The following is a 27,500-nucleotide window of genomic DNA, read 5'->3' as shown; positions in this document are numbered from 1 at the left end:
ACTTTCGTTCTCAGTACCATCAATCTGACATTTTTCATAAGCACAGAACAAAGTTATAATGTACTGTGAAAAAAAACTCAACTTGCTAAATTACAGAGAACTTTGTGGGAAGAAAAAAAATCAAATCAAAACTCATGAATCTAGTTTAATGTTAGGATTTTTCAGTAAAGTACTATGGTTTAATTTTAACATTCTTACAGGTGAAAAGAAGGTAGTGTCTATCCTGCCAACTTATTATTTTGAAATTAGATGAGATGAACTGTCCAAAAAACATCTAGCATAAAGTATGGCACACACCAAAGATTTCAGCATATGTCAGATACTAGACATTTTAGGAATTTTGTTATAATGATAATTATTTCTTTAAGATGAGATAAAAATACAGTATGCTGGCACTTCAGATTGGTTTGGTTGTGTAAAGCCAACAGAGAACAACTTTGAGAATATAAAAATATTTTAGTGTGATTGAAATCTAAAAACCTAGAATGTTAAAAATGGACTGAGTATATTCACAATATACTTTGTGAAATATAGATAGATAGACAGACAGACAGACAGACAGACAGACAGACAGATAGTAACCTTTCTACAATGATCTTGGCAAAATCCCAGTCAGTTTAAACATATACAACAGTATTCCTACTATGTGCAGTATATGTGTTTTTTTTTACAACTGTGACTAATGGTTGCAATATCAATTTAGAACAGCAGAAATGACACAGAACAGAAAACATCACAGCGTATCAAATGTAATAAAAATGCATCATGTTATGAAAACTTTGTTTCAATTATAAACATACAATTATGCATGGGCATACTAAATCCCAAATGACAATATATTCCTTGGTCAAAATCATGCAAACACCCTTATTATAAGGATATTAGGATCTCTGGATCCTATGTCATGCTGAAGAACCTTGTTCCAGGAAGATTACAAGTGCACTGCTAAATGTACTTATAATCCTTCCCTTCCTTTTTATGGTGCTGGGGCTTTATTTCAATGCCTTGCTCTTCTACTTTAGTCTCATCTTTATCTTGTTTTTCAGACAAGATCTTATGCATTTTTTCCCCCAGGGCTAACTCTGGACCAGCATCCTCCTCCCTGTACATCCTATGTAGCTGCAAGTACAGCTGCACCAACACATCTAGCCTGAAGATAGCATAATTCTTTTAGAGGTCTGGGAAAGTGACTGAATTAACTCCTGAATGTTGGGTTGAAATCTGACAGGTAGAAAAGGGGGCTCTAGGTGTTACTGTGTGATCTATCTTCTGGGAACACTGAATAATCTAGGCTAGAGCCCATAGAACTTATTTATATGTAAGGACTGAAGGTAGGTTACAAAGATACAGTGTTCCCCTCATTCATGATTCAGTTGCGTATGATAAACTGAGATATTGACAATTTTGAATGGAAAATTCCAGATATAAACAATTTCTGAGTTTAAAACTATATACCATTCTGAGCAGTATGATAAGATCTCATGTGTCTTATGTCTAGTACCTCCATATGGTATACAATACATTTCCACCTCCCCTAAACCTCCTCCTCCCCCAAATCAGCCACTTGCTATTTTATTTGGTTAACAGATCAACTGCAATAGTAGCTACTGTTGGTGTTCAAATAACCTTTAATTTATTTAACATGGCCTGAAAGAGAAAGAGGAGTGGTACAGGAAATGTGTTATGCCAAAGAGCAGCTGTCGAAAGCTGAAAAGGAGAAAGTTCTTGATCTAGTAAGGAAAGAAAAAAAGAAAACCTGATACGATGATTGGTAAAATGTATGGAAAGAATCAATCTTCTGCCTATGAAATTGCAAAGTAAGAAAAAGAAATTCATAATAGCTTTGCTGTCAAACCTCAAACTTTAAAAGTTATGTCCAAAGTAGGTGATAAGTGCTGAGTTAAGATGGAAAGGAATTACACATATATATGCATGTACAGGAAAAATATAACATGGATAGGTTTTGGTATTGTCCCTGGTTTTAAGAGTGTATGGAATTTAACCTGAGCAGAAAAGAGGGGCTAGTGTATTTAAAACAACATGGGAAGGATATACTGATGAAATTATACTAATATGATATGGACAGGACAGGAGAAAAGAGGCCATCTTGGAAGATAAAATGAAGCAGATATGTTGGAACATGTTTGTAATTCCGGCTATGACAGAGACACATATAAGAGAATCATAATCTGAAGCCAGAAGCAAGGGAAGAAAGACAGTGGCTTGATGTGGTGGTAGGTGCCTGCCATCTTGGCTGTGTGGGAGGCAGTGTGTTGAAGGGTTGAAAACCATGGCTGATCTCAAGCGAAATGTAAGACTGTATCTGAAAAGTAACCTAAAGCAAAAAGTAGACAGACAGACAGATAGAAAGGAAGAAGACTCCAGTGTGTACTTGAAGGTAAGAACAGAACAGAATGGGAGGCAATGAATGATATGATCGAAAACATATTACAGGGCTACTGCAATCACTGTGACAGTCTAGATATCTGGCTTTCAACCACCTAAGTGGAGGTGTTTGAGAGTGCAGATGTGTTTTGAAAAGTATGAAATGACTTTGTTCTCATAATAAAAGTTTCATAAAGTGCCACTATGACAAATTCCTATTATGGTAGGGATATGAACCCCATTTTAAAAGTTAAGATAGCTCTAATCTCCAAAATCCCTCCAAGTTATACCTTCTTTTGCCTGATTTTATTTTAGGGATGAGTGAACTGAGGTTGGAAGAAGTGAGATGGATCATCAGTGGCAGAAGTGGAAATATATCTTCCTTCTAAGTTCCTGGTACTGTTCATTCCATTGCAGTAAGTCTCTGTGACAGTTTCCATTTTACAAATGAGACAGTTTAAGTGAAGAGAGATAGAGCTGGAAATGTTCACTAGTTGGATCCAGACACTCATATATAATTTCTGTCAGACTCCTATTCTGATATGTACAACATGAAACAAAAATGTTAAACACACAGGTATCCTGCCACAAACCTAGAGTGGAACAAATACTGTTTTGGCCACATCACAACCCAAATCTGACCATGTACAACTACAGGAGTTGAAAAAGTAAAAATTACAAAAGCACTGTCTAGCAGTTGCACTCTAATATATTCTGTCTTTCTTACATATCAGCTTATATCTAAGTCATCAATGTATTTACAAGTTTTCAAAATTATGTTTTTAATTGCATATTTTCCTATTATTCTCTTCATCTTTTTTACTAATTAATGTTTTTCTTTGTGTGTTTTGCAAATGCACATTTCTTACAAACTTTGACGATAGTTTATGAAAATGAAAGGGTTTTTTTTCTCTTAGTGATGTCTGCATAGTTATAACTTGCGAGACCAATTTCATGAGAGATGTGTTGGGAATTGTATTCCGGAACATATTATCTTCATGGACTTTCCCTGGTGGGGGGGAAAACGATCTTGCCTTGAAAGTTGCACTGAATCTTCTGGTTTCAGTAGAAATGATAAATATCCCACTTACAGACGCTGCAGGATTAAACTACAAGCAGGAGATGGCACGCCTGGGAGTGACCATAGGAAAAAGACAGATTCTTACAGGACACCCTGAGGAATGAGAGTAAGTTGTTTCCAGTTATTTGCATTTGGGAAGGAAGGATAAACCTTTCTTAAGAAAGGAAGGGAGAGCTGCTCAAGCACTGAATGGAATTCTTACCGTGACTCATTTTGTATGGTAATTAGTGAATATTGGCCATGGTAGGTGGGCCCTTAACTAGGACTGCTGCTGATTGTTTCAGAAATGACACTTCCCACAGCAAAGTGTCCTCTAGCCATGGAGCCCTTATGGCAGCCAACCAACAAGTGACCACAGTGCAGTGTGATCAGTAGCTGATGGGGTGAACATAGGTGCTATGAAGTAATATGGAAGGGAAAGGAAAGTATGGGACAAGAAGGATTTTGCCAGATGGAGAAGGGTTTGCTTATGTGGGAAGGAACAAAGAATTCAACAATTAATGGCACAGGATTGGGTTTGGGAGGTGGGTAAATGAACAGATGTATTCAGAAAACGGTGAAAAGAACTGCAACCCATAAGCCACAAGGCCAGAGTCAGATTGTGAAGAACTTCACATACTACAAAAAAAAAAAAAAAAAATTGTATCCTACAGAAAAACTATGCAATAGATTCTCACTGAGACGGATGGTCTGGGTTTGAAAAGAACACCAGTAATAAATAGCAGGTAGATGATATGATATCAGTGTTAAGGGTATGGGAGCCTAGAAAATAAAGGACAAGTCCAGGAGATGAGGTAACATAAACAGAAAGAGGCATAGGATCAAGAAATTACATGATCTTATTGGGCTGTTAACTATGGGATGTCAGAGAAAAGATTGGAGCAAGGACAAGTTTTGTCATCTGTTTTATTCCCTATGTGATTATTTCCATGGGATACATTCTCTGATGGGATATTAATAAGGAAATCAATGAGTTTATTAATTTTTATGGCTTGGCAAAAATAATTTACACTGCTGTTATCCTACATGCAGATGTTGCTCGACCAGTTGGCTAATCTTAGTTATGATATACTTTTATCTTTATTGCTTTGGTGAATGCAAATGCTCTGTCATAAATTCTTTGCATTTATATTTATTTAATTACTGGTAAAAATTAAAGCTCTTTTTTAAAGATAATGATTTAGTATTTATTTCTTCTGATATAATTTTTGTTCATTGTTTATTAGCTGAATGGTTTTGGGCAAGTTATTTAATTTAAGCTTTAATATTTTCACCTGTAAATAGAGAAGAGTAAGTTATACAGATTGAGGATACCATTGTGATATAAAATGATATACCAGCATAAAGGCTTAGCCGTGGCATACTATCATAATAATGTGTTTATGCTATTGCAAACCTTAATTTATACTTTCATATTTAGTGCAAATGCTTTATTTATATATAATCAGCTATTCATAAGAAACTAATTATATATTCTTTCCTTTTATATAGAGGATAATATACATAATATATTTTACTGATTTTTATTACATGGAAGTTATTAATTTTATTGAGTTTCTTTCTTTTTTTCCCAATCCTGGGGCTTGAATGCAGGGCCTGGGCCCTATCCCTGAGCCTTTCTGTGATCAAGGCTAGTGTTCTACCACTTGAGCCACAGCACCACTTGTGGCTTTTATAAAGTAGTTTATTGGAGATAAGAGTCTCACAGTCTTTCCTGTCTGGGCTGGCTTCAAACTGCAGTCCTCATATCTCAGCCTCTTGGGTAGCTAGGATTACAGGCAAGCCACTGATGCCCAGCCTTACTGAGTTTCTAATTTTCATGGAACAAAACAGGTTAGAGCTAAAATATGTCAATTATTAAATTTTGTCATACTAAGTTTTTCAGATTTTTAAAAATGTAAGTAAGTTTATCTTGGTTCTGAGCTCCCCATTATTGTATGCTTCTCTACTTTTATGTTTCAGAATTTGCAAAGCACTCTTCTAAAAATTATCAATTCATATATGTTCCGAATCTGGCAAGTCTTGTTTTACAGTATGATTCCTTTGTAAATGATTTCCTTGACATTCTGCCCATTCATTCATTTATTTTCTTTGGATTTCAAAACCATTTTGTAAGATATATAAAGTAATACTCTGGCAGCCTAATTGGAACTTTGTTAAATTCATGTTATCTTAAAAGATACTATGATTTCTAATATAGCATTTACTCTTTCCTGTCAGAAGCAAGTATGTCTACAGTTATTTGAGTCTCATTACAGTTTGTTGTTTTCTTCACTTCAAAGACTGGGAGAGAGAAGACTTTAGTTTGAATTTCAGATTCTTAGGAAACCGATTTCCCCAGTCATATTCTTGGGAAAGTAAACATATGTCTACTTCTAGGAACCCTATGAGGGTAGCTCTGTCTACTGAGAATCTAATTCATATCCATGCTTCTATAATGGAGTCATTGTAAGTCATTTTCTTCAGTTATAAATTGGGGATGTCAATACTTGTTTGATTATCTAAATCACTGGCTTGCTGTAAGGACTGTTCATTAAGGGTTAGAAAATAGTGTATTCAAAACTACTTAAGATGGTATAATTTTTCAAAGGCCATGGGATAATAAAATATGAATACATAAAATACTTTTTCTTTCCAACCAGAATTGAAACTTCTAGGAGCAGGACTATCCTTTCTTTTCGGTATTCTCAGTACTTTACATGATGCTAGGCCATAAGAAGAACTTGGTACTTAACTCTACTTTAGAAATAGTGTTAGTGATAAAATTTTAAGGAGATTACAAGGAATGGAATAGGTTTAGGCAATGGTATGGCATGGATAGAATGAATTTAGTTAGACTTATTAGGGCATTTACTTCATCTTACATATAATCTTATGTCTTATTAATAGCTTTTCTTCTCTAGACTCTTTGCAGTAAAAAATTTAAAAGTTCTATATAAATATAATATTTGCTATTTGTGTTCCTAGAACTTTCCAAGCATTTCACTCTTTAGGAGAGCCAAATTGTTGAAAATGAGCTAGTAGCTGAAGCTGACTGAAGGAGAAGGTGGGAGGAGAGGTAAATGCTATATGAGTATCGAACATTTGCCTCTAGATCTAAGTAAGAGTCATAGATCATAGTAATACCACTACCATACTAGATACTAACCAGAAGCCCTCCACATACTGTTCTTAATCTTAAGTTTAAAGGTGAACCAGAAAGACTTCTGTCTGCCAAAACCATACTTCACATTTTGAGTTTCCTTGCAACCTCTCTGGCCACCCTAATGTCCAAATCTAAAATTCTTTTCTCCTACCATGTCCGTAGTATGGAAGGAAGAAAAACCTTACATAAGGATTTGGCTTCTCATAGAAAATAAGATTCTGTTTAGAATTTGTGGGAAATTATTAAGTACACAAACACATTCCATTGCTTTGATATCTTAAGCATTTGTGTTTTTTTAAATTAAATCATTTCAAGGGCTAACAATGTGACCTTGTCATGAGAATTGGCCAACATTCAAATATTAGCATTGAGGAGCTTCTAGGCTTTTTGGTTCATTTGTAACACAGTGTCAGACACAGATGGTTTATGTAGCAGAATGACCTTTCAATTTTGGGACTAAAAATGAATTTTTGAAGTGCAGCATTACTAATATCTTTGGATGGAAAAATGCACTAAAGACATACTCTACATAGTTTAAAAATTCTACATGGAAGTCCACGAGTCTAATAATAAAATCTGCATAGTAGTACTTTTCCCAAATTATCTAATTCTGCTGAAATCCTCATTATAACTCAGTGAACTCGATAGGGCAGGTGGTTTAATTATCCTTTCCCTCTCCCACCTCTTCCTTTCTATTGCGCTAAAGGGTTAACTGAGCTTAACCTAGAAAGCTACCAGAACCATCTCCAAACCTGTTTGCTGACTTTAAATTCTATTAATCAGAGTTCCTCAATTTTGGTGTTGTTTACATTTTTTGTTGGATCAGTCTTTGTAAGACGGGACTGTTCTATGGAGTGCAGCTGTGAAGCTTAAAAACATTGCTGTGTCCATCCACTAGCTGAAGGAGCAATCTCTCTGCCTAGAGTTGTAATAGCCAGAAATTTCTCTATATATTGCCAAATGTCCCCTTGCAGTAGAAGCGAACTACTTCAGATTGTCAATTACTGTAAGCTTTTCAAAATGCCAAGTTGTTGGTAAGTGATAATTAACTCCATTTCACAAGAGAAAAATCTTCACTTCATATAGGTTCTGTCACACAGGACAGTTTCTAGATATGTCTTTAGATACCAGATGGTTTGTTTCCTAGTTTGCAAGATTTTTACTCAACTGGGATAATCTCAACAAGGTTTCTTAAGGTAGAAACCTTGAATCAACTTGGTTTTTGCTCCAAGGAACCACAAACCATGATGCATAGTACTAAGTTGGAGCTATAGAGATCCATTATGAAGGTCACCAGATATTTCTGCTCCTGATTCTTCCACTCAACCCCCAGCCCCAAATCTGGCTCCAGGGTTTGCATTCAGAGGTCTGGCCCATGCTATTGTTTGGTTGACTTGCTCAGAGCTGGTGGCCCTCTACCACATGAGCTATACAGTCATACTTCTAGGCCAGGTTTTTGCTAATTCATTGGATTTGTAATCTTGTAGACTTTCCTTCCCAGGCTGATTTCAAACCAAGATCTCAAAAAAACCACTAGTGCTTGGCTTGTGTTTTCCCTTCGCAACACATAGTAGGATTATTTTTCCTGACCTTATTTAAATTGAGCAGTGCTTTGAAAAGTTCTAGCCAATGAGTTTAATAGGTTGTCATACTTTTTCTAAGACAAAATAATTAATTGTTGATGGAGTAGTTCCTGAGTTTTGTCTTCCTTTTGGTAACTTATAATGCTTGAGCTAGTGCTTGCTTTCTTATCTATGAGCTTGAGTCTCTGAACAACAGTAACAAGTTGAGTGCTGCTTTGCTATGAATACATGGTAGGAATAATCTTTGTCTGTCTGTCTGTCTGTCTGTCTTCCCCTGTCTTTTATTTTTGTAGCACGAGAAGTCTGAATTCAGTACAGTTGCTAGTTAAGTTTTCTAACACTTGAGATACATCCAAAGCTCATTTTTGCTTTGGTTATGTTTTCTAAATAGTCTCACTACCCATCCCCACCCCCTACACTAAGGCTATTCTTATACTATCTATCCTCCTTCTTCTCACCCAAGTAGGAAAGTACATTATAGATGTGGACCACCATGCTTGGCTTTTGGTAAAATTTTTCCCCCAGGACTTGATGCAGGTATGTACTACCACACCCAGTTTTTTTTTCTAATGAGATGAGTCTCCTGTTCTGTTTGGGATACACCAAAACTGTGACTTACCTTACCATAGTCTCTATGTCAGCCTCTCAAGGAGCTAGAATTACAATTAACCACTATGACCAGCTTTATATTGTTTTTGACATCTTTCTTGTGATGCAGACAGAAAGAAGAAAGGAGGAATCCATTTTAATATCTAATGGGATGAGGAAATACTTAGGAAATAAATTTGAAGAGCTTTTTTAAAGCTTTCCATTGTTATAAGAATATCAGCAAAAATGAAAATGTTTCACATGCTTATCACAAATTTCCTACCGCTATCATCATCTTTTTTTTTTTTTTTTAAAAAAAACTGGTTTTTTTTTTGGCTTTTCTTTTTTGGTACTGAGGATCGAACCCAGAACGTCATATTTGCTAGGCAAGTGTTTTGCCACTGAGCTATATCCCAGCCCAATCATCTTTCAAAAAGATCAATTCCAGGCTGGGAAGGGGGCTCAGTGGTAGAGTGCTTGCCTTGCATGCATGAGGCCCTGAGTTCGATTCCTCAGCACCACATAAGCAAAAAGAAAAAAAGCCAGAAGTGGTGCTGTGGCTCAAGTGGTAGAGCACTAGCCTTGAGCTGAAGAGCTGAGGGACAGCGCCCAGGCCCAGAGTTCAGGCCCACGACCGGAGCCCCCCTACCTTCCCCCCAAAAAAGATAATTCCTTCAGGGGAAGTGATCTTAAATTACCTTATTTATCTGATAAATATTCTGAGCACCAGCAATATGATGGTCTCACTATTGCATTTTGAGCAACAGTAGAAAACAAGATAGTCTCTGGACCTCACAGATGCTTCAGTTGAGGGCATATATATACACATATACATGGAGGGGAGGAGATAAAAAATGTAGATGTATATTACATAATTTGAAAGTGAGGTAAATACAAAAGCATATAGAGTTGAGAGATCTGACAAAGCTTCATAAAATGTCTCATAGTACATATCAGAAGGACCAAATAGAAGAAAATTACACAAATGATGTCTAAAGAAGCTTCGTGCCTTACTTCTCAGAAACAGAGAACAAATCAGTGTCCATAAGATGCAGGAGGCACAGATAAACTACAAAGATGAAGCTAATGACTACATGTTAGGAGTAGTTACTAGCACTATACTAGATCAGAAAGTATTTGCTGAGTGAAATCAAACTGTAGGTGGTCCTTCAATGTATAATGCATGGTAGCTAGGGTCATTTCTGAATACCTCTTCTGTTCACTTTATATTTAGTTTTCAAATAATGCTCAACATCCAAAGCTTTTAAAGACATGAATGCAAGCTCTTATGAGAAGCATCAGATGCTCAGTTTACTGACGCAAACATGACTGGGGAGGATGCAGGGTGAAGGACATGGAATAAGAGGACCTGTTGCTAACAGGTGCCAATTTTGTGTCTTTTGCAAGTTCAATAAAAAAGGTGCAGACTGATGACAAGTAAGATGTGAATGGCAGCTCATTCCACATTACAAAGTTAGATGCCCAAATGCTTTACATAGGACACCTAACAGATGGTAATGTATTTCAGCCATTACCAATGTGAACATGATTCAAACCAGTGACCCCAGAGGTGAGGGGTTGTACATCCAATTACAATTTCCCACTTTCCTTAAGTGTTAAGATGCCTATAGCAATATATTTTATTTACATCAAGATTCAGTGTATAAACTATATTTGATAAAATAGATGACTTCATGTTCTCAACTAAAATCAAAGAATGCTTACTTAAGTATTTTTTTAATTGAATCGGACTTTAATGCCATCGTATAATCTTTTGGTTAACAGTGCTCATCTTGATTATTCTAACAAAGAAAAACATGGAAATTAATACTTAAGTTGTAGAGCTTACATCATCTATTGAAATATAAATTAGAAAATTTGGAAGAAGTACCTGGGACATCTGTAAAAGTTTCTCCGAGGACAGAGATGTGAAAAGGAAGTTCTAAATCCTTTAGGTGCATTAATACCTTAAAAAATGTCTCTGGATCTTTGTCATGCTCCCTGGAAATAAACACACAAAATACAGCTTGTGTTACCTTAGGGTATATGTTGAAAAGAAAGTGGTTTCATTTTGCACAGTGCCAATTCTTTTCAGGGTCTTTGCTGGCGAGGGGAATCTCTGGCATTCACACAGACATCTCTCCCTATTATTCCACTATAGCAGCCACTGAGTGTTTTCACATCCTCACACGTCTTTCCTAGGATGATGCCCAGTCCCACTGAATTTTTAAAAATCTATTTTTTATTGTTATTGTAAAGGTGATATACAGAGGGGTTTCAGTTATGTACGTCAGATAGTGAGCACATATCTTATTATTTTATATTTTAAGTTTGGACTATTTTGCTAATAAATATTTGAATATGTTTTTTAATTTTTAAAAATTTTATTGTAAAGGTGGTATACATAGGGGTTACAGTTACACAAGTCAGGTATAATGAGTACATTTTCTTTTGAACAGTCTCATTTCCTCCCTCATTTTCTCCCTGTTTTTTCCCTCCTGACCCTCCTCCCACACAAGATAGATAGGTCACTGTCAACTAGTGAGTATCAATGCTGCATTTGTTCACCCTTAGTGCCACCATTTCTATGCTACTCCTTAACCTCCACAAAACAGATAAACTTACATACAAGACAGGAATATACAATGGAATTCCATGCTTCCATCAGAAAGAATGACATTGCCCCATTTGTTAGGAAATGGAAAGACTTGGAAAAAAATCATAGTAAGTGAAGTAAGCCAGACCCTAAGAAATATAGGTTCCAGGGTTTCCCTCATTTGCAATAATTAGTATACATCTAGGATAATTTTATCAGATGAGCAGAAAGGCTCAAAATGAAATGAACCCCAAGATAAGGACACAAGAGGTCTTTCTTTGTTGTTGAGGTTTTTTAATGTACTATGCAATTTTTTTTTTGTTTCCTTTGTATGTTCTTCCCCCTATGGTAGATCCCCTGTTGTCACTGTAATTGATTTTGGTACCCTGAATCTTGTATATACCTTGTCTAATTTGGGGAGAGGAAGGGGAATAACAAAACGCTGAAACAAGAACACAGGATGACCCACTGCAACAATGATACCAAGACAGTATACTGGAAATGAACTTTACAAGTTCAGGCAGTCGGGGGCAGGAGAGGAATGAGGGAGGTAGAGGAGGGAAGGGATAGTGGGAGAACAATAAGAGAAGGGGTAACAATACCCAACAAGAAATATACTCATTGCCTTACTCATGTAACTGTAACCCCTTGGTACAGCATCTTTACAATAAAATATAATTTTTTTTAAAAAGAAGGTACAGAAAACAAGAACAGCAACAAAGGAGAAAACAAACAAAAAAACCCCAAAAGCAAAATAAACCTCATTTGCCATTGAAGTTTTAAGGTTTGACATCCTTTGTTGGGGAAGGAATCTTTATTTTTTACATTTTAAGGTTAGGTTACAGAGGGTATATTCAATATTTTTCTTTCTTCCCAAACTGTCAATATTATACCTAACACAGATATTCTTAAAAGAAAAAATTCCTTCAAAGAATGATTCTTTGCTGATCATGAGAATGTGCTAAAGATGGGCCTCACTTCCACAGTCTGAATGACTTCTTCCTACATTTACTGATCTCCTTTATGCACACAAGAATATACATTCTCAGGAGTGAGATTATAGGCGCCTCTACTATTTTCTCATTCCCAGTGATTGAATAGAGCAGTGTAAATCTTAAAAGGGAAGAGACAGGTTTAAGTATAGACCTAGTCCTATTAGGCTAAGAGTGGAAGTTATTCGATATATAAAATAATAATGAAAATAATGATGATGATAGTAGATCATAGTTCTATTTAGGCTTTAAAAACATGTATTAATTTTAGTTTAGTTTGTCAGTCTTTTATGCAATGACAGAATGAGGATCTGTAGGACACTAAAATTTAAAAAAAAATCCAACTTAACAAATCACATTAAAATGGGATGAGATTTTTTTTTTACATTCTAAGGTGTGAATATTTCAGTATGTCTTGCATTTAATTACACTGTTTTAAATTATCTTATTTCAGACAGCTGTAGACCAGATGTCTTCAAAATATTTGTTCTTATTTATAATTCAGAAATATTAACTTCTTTTTATATTACAGAAAAATAGTTATATATCAGCAATTGAATTTCTCATTTACTACTAATTATGTGAAATAAATCTGTAAAATGATCAAACTGCTATATGAAGAATGAAAATTACATCATTCAGGAAATCTCATGAAAAATGACATCTGTACCCCTAAATGTGTTAATGCAAAATTCAGTCAATATTTTCAGTATCATGAATTAAAACAAATGCATCTTCTAATTAACATTTTAAATGGCATTTATAAGCTTATGAAATTGTAATATCTTATAGAATTAGAGTTCTAACACAACTTATTTTAAGCTCTATGTCTCTCAGCTTGATTTACTTCAAATAATAAAGAATGTGATGGCAAACTGTTCATTGCTTTTTAAGATGATGTGTATTGCATACATGTACCATTGGGAAGCTTCTGGATGGTTCTTGTATATACTACTATTGTGGGCAAGAACAAAGACTCAAAACAGTGTGAGAGGGAAGAATGCACCATATGCTATGTACAAACATATCAATCAAATAGCTGCCACCTTATCTGTAAAATGTTCTTCAGTCTGATTCTCTTGGAAATACTAAGATGAAAAGAATGGAAACAATATAATACATTTTAAAGAGAATAACACTATAGGGAAATCTAGCCTGTCGGTTTTGGAAATATTTCTTTTGGAGTACCAAAGTTTTGGTAATGCAACACCAAGAGACCATTTATTCTAGATATCTCCTGTTTTAGCTTTTGTGTGTGTTCTCTTCACCTCTTTCCCCCTTCTTCTATGTGTGTATTAACACAAAAGTAGATGAGGTTTAATAGGCCTATAGTTTAATGCAGCCTATAGTTCTAAAAAGATCCAATGTGTTTTAAACGCAGTAGGCTTAAGAACTCTATTTTCAGTGTTTTTACATCAGCTAAAAGAATGACAATCCTACCATATCCTTTAACTCTTTCTTATAGATGGACAAAAGCTTTCATATCCAAGTCATTTTGCATAAAACTTGAAAGAAACTTGTGTGAATCCCTATTCATTTTTGTTTAAACTGTAATATATAACTGGTTGTAAGGTGGACCTCTAGTAACATTAGGAATTCTCTATTACTTTATTTTGTAAAAAGTACTCTTTGGGGAAGATGTTTTAGCCTAAAGTATTGTTACAGAATGCGTGATTTGTATAGTTTTAACAGCCCTCCATTTGTAGAGGATGGTAAAAATGGAAGGAAAGTAATTAAATACTGAGATAGTAATTATTTTGGGAGCCATTCAAAGAATTGGATCCTGTTGAAAATACATGTTTTAAAGACCTCTTAAAAAGGCAACCAAAGCTGGGCTCTGATACATTATACCTATAATCCTAGAGAGGCAGGAAGTTGAGATATCTAAGGATCATAGATTAAAGCCAGCCTGGGCAGGAAAGTCTCTGATAATCTTATCTTCAATCAACAACCAAAATGCCATAAGTGGAGCAATGACTCAAGTGACAGTGTTAGTCTTTGGCATAAAAGCTACTAGAGAACATCCAGACCCCAAGTTCAAGCTCTAGGAGTGACACACACAAACAGTAAGGCACTGGAGCAAGTGGTTACTAGAGATTATGACTAGTAAGTAGGTTTCCATAACAGGGGAAACAATTTCTAGTGATTACATCAGGCAGTTTCACAAAGCCCTGTTCTTAGATAACAGGTAGGGAAGAGGATAGGTATCTACAAAAGTGGCAGCATGCTGGTACTAGAAATACAGGTGAAAGGAGTTGAACCAAAACTGCTTCTTGAAGTATAAGAGTGGCAAAAGAATAATTCTAAAATATTTCTCATAGTTTGTGTTTAAAGTGCTACTTAAGAAGTTATGGGTTAAGAGAGATGGACGACAATGTTGTCAGACACTTTGTATTCATATACTGTTTGTAGAATGGCAACTCCTTTGTATAACTACCCAAAGATAATAAAAATGTTTAAAAAAATAAAGTGCTATTTATATCCAAGTTGGAAGATTATATGTAAATATACACTCAACTATTTCATCTATGTTGCTCAAATTTAGCTAAAACTTTTTGAGTTTACATTTTGAAAAACTAGAAATTGCCCAGCATTAAGCAATTTGTGGCACAAATAGCAGCCATTAGCCATAATAAAACATGATGATATTCAAATTCTTGTCAAAACAAGTAACTTATTCTCCATATCCAGTTTAGCCTAGTCGCCATGATATATCAACGTAAACCTATTTGCAATAGAACATGGGAGCCAGGTATGGTGGTTTATACCTATAATTCTAGCTACTTGGGAAGCTAAGATCTGGAAGATCACAATTTGAGATCAGCCTAAAGAAAAATAACCAGGAGATCCCATCTCAGCCAATAAAAACCTGGAAATGGATAGATGCTGTTAGATCATGCCTGTAATCTTTGCTACTCAAGAGGCTGATATCTGGAGGACAGCAGTTCAAAGGCATGCATAAAAATCTGAAAAGTAACTAGCAAAAAGATAGGGCTCAATTAATTGGTAGAGTGTCAGTCAAGCAAGTAAGACAAGCCAAGACCTTGAGTTTAAACTGTGGTACCACTCCTACCACCAAAATAAAAGTTGGGTGTAGTAGCATGTATGTAGTAGTCATCCCAGGAATGCAGAAAGTGTAAATATGAGGGTGGAAATCCAGGCCAACTAAGGGAAAAAGGGAGACCCTATAGGAGAAATAATGAAAGTCAAAAGGGCATGACTCCAACGGTAGAGAGTCTAACTAGCAAGTGCAAGAAATTGAGGTCAAATTCTAGTATTACCCCTAGTCCTGCATATAATAATAAAATGTAAATTGATCTTGATTGTTTTTACAGAAATGTAATGTGAATCTTTTGTATATTTGATTGTGTACCCGTATAAGAGGATTTACAACTTCGGTGGGACAACTTCGGTGGGAGGGGGTAATTATAGAGGTGGGAGGGAAGGATGATGGGGGAAAACAAAGGAGGAAACAACAATGCTCAATAGGAAATATACCCATTACCTTGCTCATGTAACTGTAACTCCTCTGTACAGCATTTTTACGATAAAAAAGTACAAAAAGAAGGATTTATGGTAATATTCTGAACAATGCTTTCTGTTTTTAAGATTAAATGTACATTTCATAATACACCCAAGTCTTTAGAATCACACTTACAGAATTATTGGCTCCTGAACATAAGGAGTATAAGTAGAAACATATACTTTTTGTTTGCTTGTTTTATTTTGTGGCAGTCCTGGGGCTTGAATTCAGGACCTGGGTGCTGTCTCTTACCTTTTTTGCTCAAGGCTAGCACTCTACCACTACAGCCACAGCCCTACTCCAGATTTTTTTTTTTTGTGGTTAGTTGGAGCTAAGAAGCTAGCCCAGACTAGCTTTGGACTGTGATTCTCAGTATCAGCCTCCTGAGTAGCTAGGATTACAGGTGTGAGCCACAGGTGCCTGGATAGAAACAACTTTTTTAATTAGTAAGTTTTTTAAATTGTGAAAATAGAGCAAGGTAATGAGGACATTTCTTATCAAACATTGTTGCCTCCTCCTTTGTTTCCCCTTTGCAGTATTCATAATAAACCTTAGCTTTGCCCCAATAATTCAAATTTTGATAAGTTAGCCAATAAAATGAAGGTGTGCACATTGGTTACTATTTGTAACCAATATAATAGTATAATATAGTTTGATACAAATATGATCCAATATTGATACAATATATAGAGCAGCTATTAAAATAATGCTGCAAAGTATATTTCTTTTTTGTCGGTCTTGGGGCTTGAATTCTGGGCCAGAAGTCTATTTCTTAACAAAGAAAATATTCCAGAAATACTCTCAAGTAAGAGAGATGACAGAGTAGTATGCATTATATGATCTGTTTTTGTAAGACACGCGGATGTTTTTGTGTAGAACAATGATTGAGGTGTATATCTCTAAGCATTATCATGCATGTTCCCTTTTTCTGTTTGTTTTCTCTTTTCCTTATAAACATTTATTGTTGGGATTTTGTTTGTCAGTTGTGGGGCTTGAACTTAGGGCCTAGGTGCTATCCCTGATCTTTTTTCGTCAAGGCTAGCGTTCTACCACTTTGAGCCATAACCCCATTTTCTTTTTTTTTTGTCTCTTGGGATTTGAACTCTGGGCCTGGATGCTGTCCCTCAGATTTTCAACTCAAGGCTAGCGCTCTACCACTTGAGCCACAGCTCCTCTTCTGGTTTTCTGAGTGGTCCTGCCTAGGCTGCCTTTGAACCATGATCCTCAGATCTCAGCCTCCTGAGATCTGAGCTAGATCTTAGCTAGGATTACAGGCATGAGTCACTGGTGCCCAGCTTCCACTTCCACTGTTTTTTAGATGGTTAGTCGAGGATCAGAGTCTTAGAATTTTTCTGCTCAGGCTGGCCTTAAACCACGATCTTTAGAACTCAGCCTCCTGGGGTAGCTAGGATAGTTAGCATTACAGGCATGAGCCATCAGTTTCCGACTATAAACATGTATATCAATTTATGTAGATCATTTATAACACTTTTGAGAAACCACTGCTAATATCTTGCCATAAGACTGTTAATGGGCTTTTCGCTTAATCTAGCATTGTCAGACTTATAGCAACATCATTTCTCCTTCCTGTGACCCATCTATGTTTGACAACTACTAATCAAAGAAAGTTGCATTATCATAAAGCATTCCAGCAGATGAGAAAGTCCTGTTTCTCAATATTTTCCTTACTCTTAACTTGGTAGAAATATAACAGTTTGTTTAGGAATTCATTCTCTGCTATGGCAAAAAAGACCAGCACAGAAATATTTCAAGCTTATTGGAAGCAGCAGATACAACAAGAACAGTGTTTATTCCCAACATTTATTTATTTATTTATTCTGAACAGTTGAGAAGCCAACATAATGCCAGAAGGCGTTATTTCTTTCATCAGGCTATGCTGCCTTGCATTTCCCATTTCCTTTCTGAGAGCCTTCTTATTCATGAACATCTATTCAGTGAAAATGAAAGATTCCTGTGTCCTTTAGTTAATATTAAACTGTTAACTTTTTCTATTTTGCCACACAAGCTTATTCATATTGAACGCAAGCTACTTCATCTAGTTCTCGAATACCTTGAGTTGACACCTGGATCTTCCTAGATATTCATGTATCCAGGAACAAAGCACTGCATTGGGAGCTCCACAGAGGACAGATGATACTACTAATTGCAGCTCTCTCCGAGTAGTGATAGACATTACTTGTGTTTGTCAATATGCAACTTTCACTTTCTGTGTACACAGAGGACATCTCCAAACTGGGATGAGGACAAGAAATGGCCAGAGAATTGTAATCTGATTGATAAGTGTCAATGTGAGACAGAAACATCTAAGAGTAGTTCTGTCTTTGATGTAATAAACCTTGGCGATTTTGTGTCAAGGTGGTTAGGTAGTCTGAATTGCCACTTGGAGAGTTGCTCTTACTATGCCCAGGACTGAGAAAGCAAGAACATGTGAAAAGATATTGTGATACTGTGTTTAAGCAACTGAGATATGGAGTGGTGTAGGCATTGGGAGTTGCTTATCGCATCATAATGTATGTTGTGCTGAAAAAATAGAATTTATAGCCCAAAGTTAGCTGCTCTATATAAATGTTGGATAAAAGAAGGTGCTAGAAAGGTGAATTACATTTGCAGAGCTTCTGTTACAATCCAGGTCCCATGCTAAGCACCTGATCATAATCCTTTTTAAGCCTCTTATCCAAGTGGGCACACAAACTAACTACTCTAAGAGCACACAGAAAAGACAGAGTCTGCATTGCAATTGCACCTTATTACTACAAATTGAAGCAGTTTGTTTTGAATTTTTTTTATGAGAGGAAAAAAGCACTGGACCTTCAGCTCATGTGTTCACTTGTAGATCATGAGACCATGGATATTCTTTAACTGTGACTTGGCTTTCAAACTTATTGGAGAAGAGGTGGCAATAAGAATATGAAAAAAATAATACAGATTTATGATCTCTGAACGTACAATTTCTAATTTCTTCACTCTTCAGGTACTTTCCTCTACTCCCTCTCTAACTCTTCATTACAATGTACCACTTCATGTTGCAAAAGACTGTAACTCAAAGCATTTTGGAGGCAGAGGGTGATGACTGGGAATCTAAGGAAAACCTAGGCAACAAGGTGAGATGCTGCCTCAAAATAAAACACCCTCCTCTCCCCAAACCCCACTAAGAACAAATACTTCACTTCAATTTAGTATTGTGTTCATCATTTTCAAATGTAAGGTTTCTATTTGCCACCCTGTATTAGTTCCCATGATGACTGACTTTCTAGGGTCAGAAATTTAATTTCCCTCCACATGAATGACATCAGTGGGCAAATAGACAGTGTGATTTCCCTTTACAGGTGCTGTTTTTGCTTCTGAAGTGGTGTGTCAGAATGCATGAAACATAGTCAGGAATTTTTCAACTCCCATGCCACTCTCATGTGTGTGTGTGTCTGTGTATATGTTTGTATGTGTCTGTGTATATGTGTGTCCTGGATTTTCTACTAGTATCTCTATAGCCCTAAATTACAGATTATATCTTATTCATTCTTGTATTTTTAAAACATCTCCCACCATCATTTACTCATAGGTATTGAGGACCAAAACTATACCCTAGAGCTTTCTCTTGTTGCTATGCATTCTGCCCTTTAACCTCTCTTTTGGTGGGAGAATGAAAGGCACAGTTCATAGAGAAAATCCTAGCCATTAGCAGTATCAATATGGTGTGTGTGTCCACCAGACATACCGCACAATCTCACACAGCCTCAGCTTCTACATCCTTAAAACAAGAGAATACCACAAATTAAAAGTTCATTGTCAAGGCCAGGCTAATAGTTACTCAGGAGAGTGAGATGTGAGGATTACAGGCTGGGCACAAAAGTCATTGAGAATTTTATTTCCAATTATTCAGCAAGAATGCCAGAAGTGGAGCTGTGGTTCAAGTTGCAGAGTTCTAACCTTGAAGAAAAAAGCTCAGGGATAGTGCGCTTGAGTTCAAGCCCCAGGACTGGCATACACAAAAAATTCATTGTGAGGAATTAAGGTAAGGTTAGCACCCTGATGTCACACAATATATGCTCATTTTATACACCTTTCACTTTTTGTACTGGTGGTATTTTATTTACCTAATTACTCAATTTTAAATTTTCAACTGATATATAAAACCATAAGAGTAGGAGAGCAATGTAATATTTCAATAAGTGTATATATTGTGTGATGTTTAAAGCAAGTTAATTGTGTCAATATCCTCAAACAGCTATCATTTCCTCATATTGAAAATCTTTTCTTCGGGCTGGGAAGGTGGCTCAGTGGTAAAGCGCTTGTCTTGCATGCTTCAGGCCCTGGGTTCGATTCCTCAGCACCACATAAGCAAAAAAAGAAAAAAGCCAGAAGTGGCGTTGTGACTCAAGTGGTAGAGCACTAGCCTTGAGCTGAAGAGCTGAGGGACAGCGCCCAGGCCCAGAGTTCAGGCCCCACGACCGGACAAAAAAAAAAAAACAACAACAACAAAAAAGAAAATCTTTTCTTCATATTCAAAATATTTAACCCTTTTGAGATACACAATACAAAATTGTCAAGTGTAGTCCCTCTACTTTACAATGCCATATGAGAACTTCTTATTCCTATGTAACTGGAAGTTAGTTCCCACTGATCAACCAAACACTTACCTCTCCTCTTTTCTCCCTAACTTTTAGCAACCACCATTTCACTTAATTGCTATGAGATTCACTTTTATAGCTCTTGTGGTTCTTTTCTTTCTGTAAATAGGTTTCACTTAATATAATGATACAAAGTTCTATCCATAAGATAAATAACAGGATTTCATCCTTTTCTTCCAGCTGAATAGTGTTCCATACTACACAGTGTTCCATGGTCCACATGCACAAAGTATTCTTTAAGTCTTCATTATCAGTTGATGGATACTTAGGTTGACCTCATATCTTGGCAATTGTAAATAGTGCTATGCTAAACATAGGCATAAGGGTATATTGTTGACATATTCATTTTATTTCCTTTAGATATTAAACCAGTAACATGACAGCTGGATCATTAGTTCCATTTTTAATTTTTTTGAGGAATCTCCATATTATTTTCTATAATGGTTGTACTAATTTACATTCCTACCACAGTGTGAAAGGGCTCCCTTTTCTCTATATCCATGTCAGTACTTGTTATCTATTTGCTTTTTTGCTAATAGCCATAATTAAAACACTTAAATCAATTTATCCCCTCCCCCTTTCTCTACCCTAAATATGTAAAAAATCCATTTTTTTAGCTTTTCCAACTTTATTCTCAGAGACAATCTGCGTGAGTTAATAAGTCTCCCTCCGCCAACTATTGTAGAAATCATATTCCTTCTTACATGTACCTAAATGTCATACTCAACAATGAGTTCTGGGTTGCAAAAGAGGATTTACTGTTTGCACCTGTCTGTAAGGCTTTGTTACAAATTAAACAAAGACAGACACATAAGTGCTATATACTAATATGTTTCACGTTCATTGTTTTAAGGAAAATATGGACTCCCACTACTAAACTGGCCAGTCTTCCAGTAGTATACAGAAGGCAAAATCTTAGTAGAAATGGTAATGTCTTCAGAAAGAAGCAAAGGCCAGGTGAGTATAGCATGTACCCCATCTATGCTGTGCTCCAACTCTAGACATGAAACAGAGGGACTGATGAAGAAGAGTTGAGGAGAACAGAGCTTTCAGATTTCAGAGACCTATAGCTTAGAAGCCTGAAGAAGGAGCATGATCCTAAAAATGAATGTTTGACAACACGTGTTGTGGTTTAAAAATGAAATGTTCCCCAAAAGGCTCATATGCTGAAAGCTCCATTTCCAGATGATGTTGTGGGAGAATACTGGATTGTAAGGGTGATGATTAGATTAAGCTACATCTATGGATTAATGTATGAGTGAGTTCACAGGTAGATGCCTTATTTAAGAGGTAGAGGCTGACTAGAGGAAGTTTGTCAGTGGAGATGTGCCTCTGAAGAGCTTATCTTGTCCCAATCCCTGCCTCTGTCTAATTCTCTCTGTTTCCAGGCTGCCAGTAGCTGTCCTCCATCACACTCTTTTCCAATTATGTTTGTTTTGTTACAGGCCTAAAAGCAATGGCTAGTTGACAATGGGCTGAAATTTGGAAACCATAAGCCAAAATAAATCTTTCTTCCTTTACATTGTTTCTCTCAGGTATTTTGTCACAGTGATAAAAAGCTGACCATCGCAGTACATCTCTAGGAATACTATATGGGTACCAGCCTTGAGAAATTCCTAAAAGTGAAAACATAGTTCAGCATTAGGCGAATGTCATGGAAGGATCACAGAGCTACTGGCAGACAGACAGAAGGAAGAGATCCCTTCATAGGGTCCAACATGTGAGAAATGGTAACCAAGAAAACAGAAGGCAGAAAATCTCAAACTACTTAAGATTTCTATTACCATACTGAAATGAGCCCTCACAATGTTATAGAAAAATTTAAAGAAATCTAATTTATGCATATCAGAGCTTCCTTGTACTATCTGCACATTCATATTCCTGTCTTCGCTTTAAGTAGAGAGAGGAAGTGATCTCTCATTGAAAATAAGGTCTATTGGCACTCTAGGCTTTACTCCTTGCCTCTTTTTGAGAAAATTGTATTCTCCTATATAGCCCTAAAGCCTACAGTCCTATTCTTAAATCAAAATTGTTCATTTATGTTTTTGTATCTTTTGTTTTGTTTTGTTTTCGTCGGTCATGGGGCCTGAACTCTGGGCATGGGTGCTGTCCCTCAACTCTTCAGCTCAAAGCTAGTGCTCTATCACTTGAACCACAGCACCACTTCCAGCTTTTTCTGCTTATGCGGTGCTGAAGAATTGAACCCAGGCCTCATGCATGCAAGGCAAGCACTCTACCACTGAGCCACCTTCCCAGCCCCATGTTTTTGTACTTTAACATCTCTTTTTCTTGGCAATACCTATTAACAAGAGATTTTGATAATATACAGTTTTGGGGTGACTTTTATGTCACCATTACACCTTAGGACATTAGCTGTGTTCCTTTCCTCCTGATTTACTAGGTTTTCTTTGCTTCTTTCCTGTTCCCTTCTCCTGGATGATGTGCTCCTATGTAGTCCCTTCCTACCTCAGTCCTTAGGCTTATTATGCTCTCTTCTATTTTGACACTAATGAAGATACTGTGCTTTCTTAGAAAGGTCACTTACGTGGTTTACAAATACTGAGTTACAAATACAACCTAGTGACCCTGTCCCAATTAAATCTTCCCAACCATTCTATCCTGAAAGCCACACAGTAGAAACCATACTTAACAAATTTTTCTTACCACTAGGTCTCACACAGTTTTCTTTAAAATCTCCCCACTGCTAAAAGCTTTGACTCCCTAATTTGTTTTTCCTATTTCCACTCTCCTGGATATTACACACAGCAATTTTCATTTGGCTGTCTGTCTTAATAGTGAGTCCTATTTCTCTGAAGCTCTGGATAGGAAGTTCATCCACACCCCTTCCTCAACAAATTGGTACACCATGAAGTATCTTAATTAAGACGAATTGGTCTTCCCTATCCTGGAATGTTACTTAAGCAGCAAGCACACCAACCCACATCATTTTAGACCCTCACACTGTCTATAATTACTCTCTCTCAGACTTGTGAGGTTATATGGAACCAGATTCTTTTCTCATTACTAAGTCTTTCTGGGATGAAAGTTTCTCTTTGTTCAAAGTGGTGACTAGGGCCATAAATTCCAACTGATTTGCCATTTTAGATTTGTTTCTGTATTTTAACATTATTTTCCTCTGATATATAGGGAAAGAATACATTCAAAACTGTGAACTGGTTATCCTGAGAGCTACCATGATCCTATCTACATTCTTTTTTAGAAATTTCTCTCAGGGTCTAGTCAAGTGAATTTTAATGTTCCTGAAAACTGTTATACTACCTCTTGAAGAGAAAGACACGTGATTCTAATTTCTTGTTTTACTGTGACAGCTAGGAGCCTTATAGCCAGGCTTTAAACTACACAATCTCAGCAACTATTAGATAGTACAAAAACGCAATAAACAGAGAAATAAAAAAAAATTCAGCAGATAGGTTCAGTAACGATAAGAGGGCTGTACATCATGGAATTAATGATTTAAAAAAATCAACAGGATTTGCGTAATATGAACAACAGAAAGAAGACACACCTAGAAAAAGAAGTCACCCTCAAGGATATGTGAGAGTAAGAAAAGAAGAAATGGCATGTGTACTCTCAGAGTTCCAGAGAGGACTTGTTTGTGAATGTACAACCATTTAAATTAAAATTTCAATGAAAGCAAAGTGAAGATGCACTGTAATAAAACTGAAGTAATTCACAAACATATGTAGTATCCACTAAAAAGCTCCACTGTCCCCCATCCTGGATCCACTGCTCAGCTGAAACCGATATACTCAGCTCTTGGTAAAGCAACTTCTAGAACTCTTTCAATGCACATTCTAACATATATTTGTGTGAATGCACTTTTAAGGAACATAATTCTTATTCTGTAAAGATGAAAGAAAAGTATCAGTCACTACATACTTTGCATTTTCACTAAATACATAATAGATACCTTCCTATAATAACAAACATCTCATTTTCCAATGATTATATAATATCTTCATTTTGTACATAAATTAATTCTCCTAATATTAGATACTTAAATTGTTTCCGAATTTTTGAGGTTTGAAACAATTGTAAAAGAGACTTTGAATTTATTGTTACTTGGAGTCATCCTTGAGAAATACTATCTCATTCTGATTCACTCCTGTTCTAATATTCATTTACTACTGATGATTTCATGAATGTGTTCTTTATATTATTTCCTACTTATTTGTATGCTGTGCTCTCATAATTAGTCTGAAAGCCCCACACATCAGAGAAACACTTTGACTCCATAAGTTGTTAGGCAGTGAGGATATGAATAAACGATGTTTTCATCTTAGGTGAATAAAGCCAGTTATTTTTTAAAGTATGGTTAGAAAGGTTTATGAAATGACGCTAAAGACTTTTTAAATGGAGAATTAAACATCATCTAGAATTATTAGATGTTTTTCATCCAAATGGATTTAAATTCTTAATGATCGGTTTTCATATTCAGCTGTGGACAAGGTTTTCAATCATATGAGAAAGAATCTTAATTTGAAGAGAAAACCACTCTAAAACTAGTTTCTGACTTTAAAAATGCAAAAACAGAAATGGACAGAGTGATTAATAAGAAATCTCTCTGATGGTGAAAAAAATGAAAAACTTAACACACATTTTATGTATTATGTCTTGTTTCTAGACCCAAAGAGACTGCCATGTATCCTATCTGACAGATCTCAGAAAAAAGACTGTACACCTTATACATCAACAACTGCTAGGCCTACCAGATTGTCATGGCAATGATTATGGGAAAAGATGAACACAATGTACATAGCTTTTGACCTGTTCTGCTCATCCCAGACATATACTAGTTATTGCAAGTAAAGGAAACCATAGGACCTATGCTTCTTTTGGCCTGGATTACTTCCCTTAATATAATTTTTTCCAAGTCTTTCTGTTTCCTAACAAATGGGCAATGTCATTCTTTCTGATGGAGGCATAGAATTCTGTTGTATATACATGCCACATTTTCTTGATCCATTCATCTACTGAGGGACATCTGGGTTGGTTCCCTATCTTAGTTATGGTAAATAATACTGCATTAAACATAGTTGTGCTGGTAACTTTATTATGGTCTTGTTTGTGATCATTTGGGTAAATGCCTAAAAGTGGGATTGCTAGGTCATAGAGGAGCTCTATGTGAAGTTTTTTGAGGAACCTCCATACTACTTTCCAAAGTGGTTGAACGAGTTTATACTCCCACCAACAATGCAGTAGGGCTCCCTTCTGAACCCTCCAGCATCTGTTGTTATTAGAGTTCTTGTTTATAGCCATTCTAACTGGGGTGAGGTGGAATCTCAATATTGTTTTGATTTACATTTCTTTTATGGCTAGAGAGGTTGAGCATTTCTTCATGTGACTATTGGCCATTCTTATTTCCTCTTTCGATAAGTTTCTTTTTAAGTCTTTAGCCCACTTATTTATCAGGCAGTTGTTTCTTTGAGGATTTGTTGTTGAAGGATTTAATTTTTTGAGTTCAAAATATATTTTAGATATGAGACCCTTGTCTGTTGTATGGGTAGTGAAGATCTTCTCCCAATCTATGGGCTTTTTATTGATCTTGCTAGCTATGTCCTTTGCCATGCAGAATGATCACAAACAAGACCATATTAAAGCTACCAGCACATCTATGTTTACTGCAGCATTATTTATCATAGCTAAGATATAGAACCAACCCAGATGCCCCTCAGTAGATGAATGATCAAGAAAATATGGTATATGTGTGTGTGGAATTCTATGCCTCTGTCAGAAAAAAGGACATTGCCCCATTTGTTAGGAAATGGAAAGACTTGGAAAAAAATGATATTAAGTGACATAAGCCAAGCCCAAAGAAACATAGGTCCTATGGTTTCCCTTATTTGCAATAACTATTATATGTCTGGGACAAGCAGAAAAGGTCAAAAGCTTTGTACAGTATGACCAGATAAGATGATGTTAAGCAAAATGAACCTCAAGATAGGGACACAAGTGGTTTTTTTCTTTCTTGCTATTGTTTCTAACATATTTATAAGGTACCATGTGATTTTTTTTTGTTGCTTTGTATGTCCTCCCCCACGGTATAACCACTGTTTTCACTGTATTTGATGTTGGTATAATTTGGGGAGGGGAAGGAAAATAACCAATTGTTTAAGTAGGGATACAGGTGGACCCATTGTAACAATGCGATGTACAAGACACTGTTGAACAAAGAACTTTACAATTTAGGTGTGGGGAGGGGGAGTGTAGTTGTGGAAGTGAGAGGGAAGGGATGGTAGGGGAAAAACAAAGGAGGAGGCAACAATGCTTGATAAGAAATAAGAAATGTACTCATTACCTTGCTCATATAACCTGTAACCCCTCTGTACAGTATTTTCACACACACACACACACACAAACAAATCAATGAGTCAGATGCTAGTGGCTCACGCCTGTAATCCTAGCTACTAAGGAGACTGAGATCCGAGGATCATGGTTCAAAGCCAGCCTGGGCAGGAAAGTCCATGAGTCTCTTACCTCCAATTAACCATCAGAAAACTGTTAGTGGCACTGTGGTTCAAGTGGTAGAGCACTAGCACTGAGCTGAAAAGGTGAGGGACATTGCCCAAGCCCACAGTTCAAGCTCCATGATCGACAAAAACAAAACAACAACAACAACAAAAAAAAAACTACCCATTGCAAACTCTTAAGATACTTAAGTATAGTACAGCATTTTGATTAAGGGACCCTAACCACACTCTAACTTGAGAACTTCAGACAAGTTACACTTTAGAGCTCTAGGCTTTGGTTCTCTCATCTATTAAGTGGGAATAACAGACTTTAATAGGGATTTTGATTATTGTGAGATAATATAATGTATGAGTACGTTTTGTATATTTTAATCTTAAATATACTTACATTTTACTTAAAAAAAGATGAACACAATGTGGAATGTCTGTTTTATTTTTTTTTTAATTTTATTTTATTTTATTTGTGAACA

The 27,500-nt window shown here is 36.2% G+C and overlaps 1 protein-coding gene across 7 annotated transcripts in view; it reads right to left on the bottom strand.

Moving 5' to 3' along the window:
• Positions 1–27,500, bottom strand: part of Gtdc1 (glycosyltransferase-like domain containing 1) — a 286,433-nt gene that overhangs the window by 14,753 nt on the left and 244,180 nt on the right. For all 7 annotated transcript variants that reach the window (XM_013030075.1, XM_013030080.1, XM_013030076.1 and 4 more), the window contains one exon: positions 10,674–10,783. In XM_013030075.1, coding sequence (XP_012885529.1) covers positions 10,674–10,783 — 110 coding nt within the window. The remainder of the gene's footprint in view (positions 1–10,673; positions 10,784–27,500) is intronic.

The sequence above is a fragment of the Dipodomys ordii genome, unplaced genomic scaffold (genome assembly GCF_000151885.1).
Source record: "Dipodomys ordii isolate 6190 unplaced genomic scaffold, Dord_2.0 Scaffold126, whole genome shotgun sequence".
NCBI lineage: Eukaryota > Metazoa > Chordata > Mammalia > Rodentia > Heteromyidae > Dipodomys > Dipodomys ordii.
Note: the sequence above shows the minus strand (reverse complement) of the source record. Positions and strands in the feature narration are given on the sequence as shown.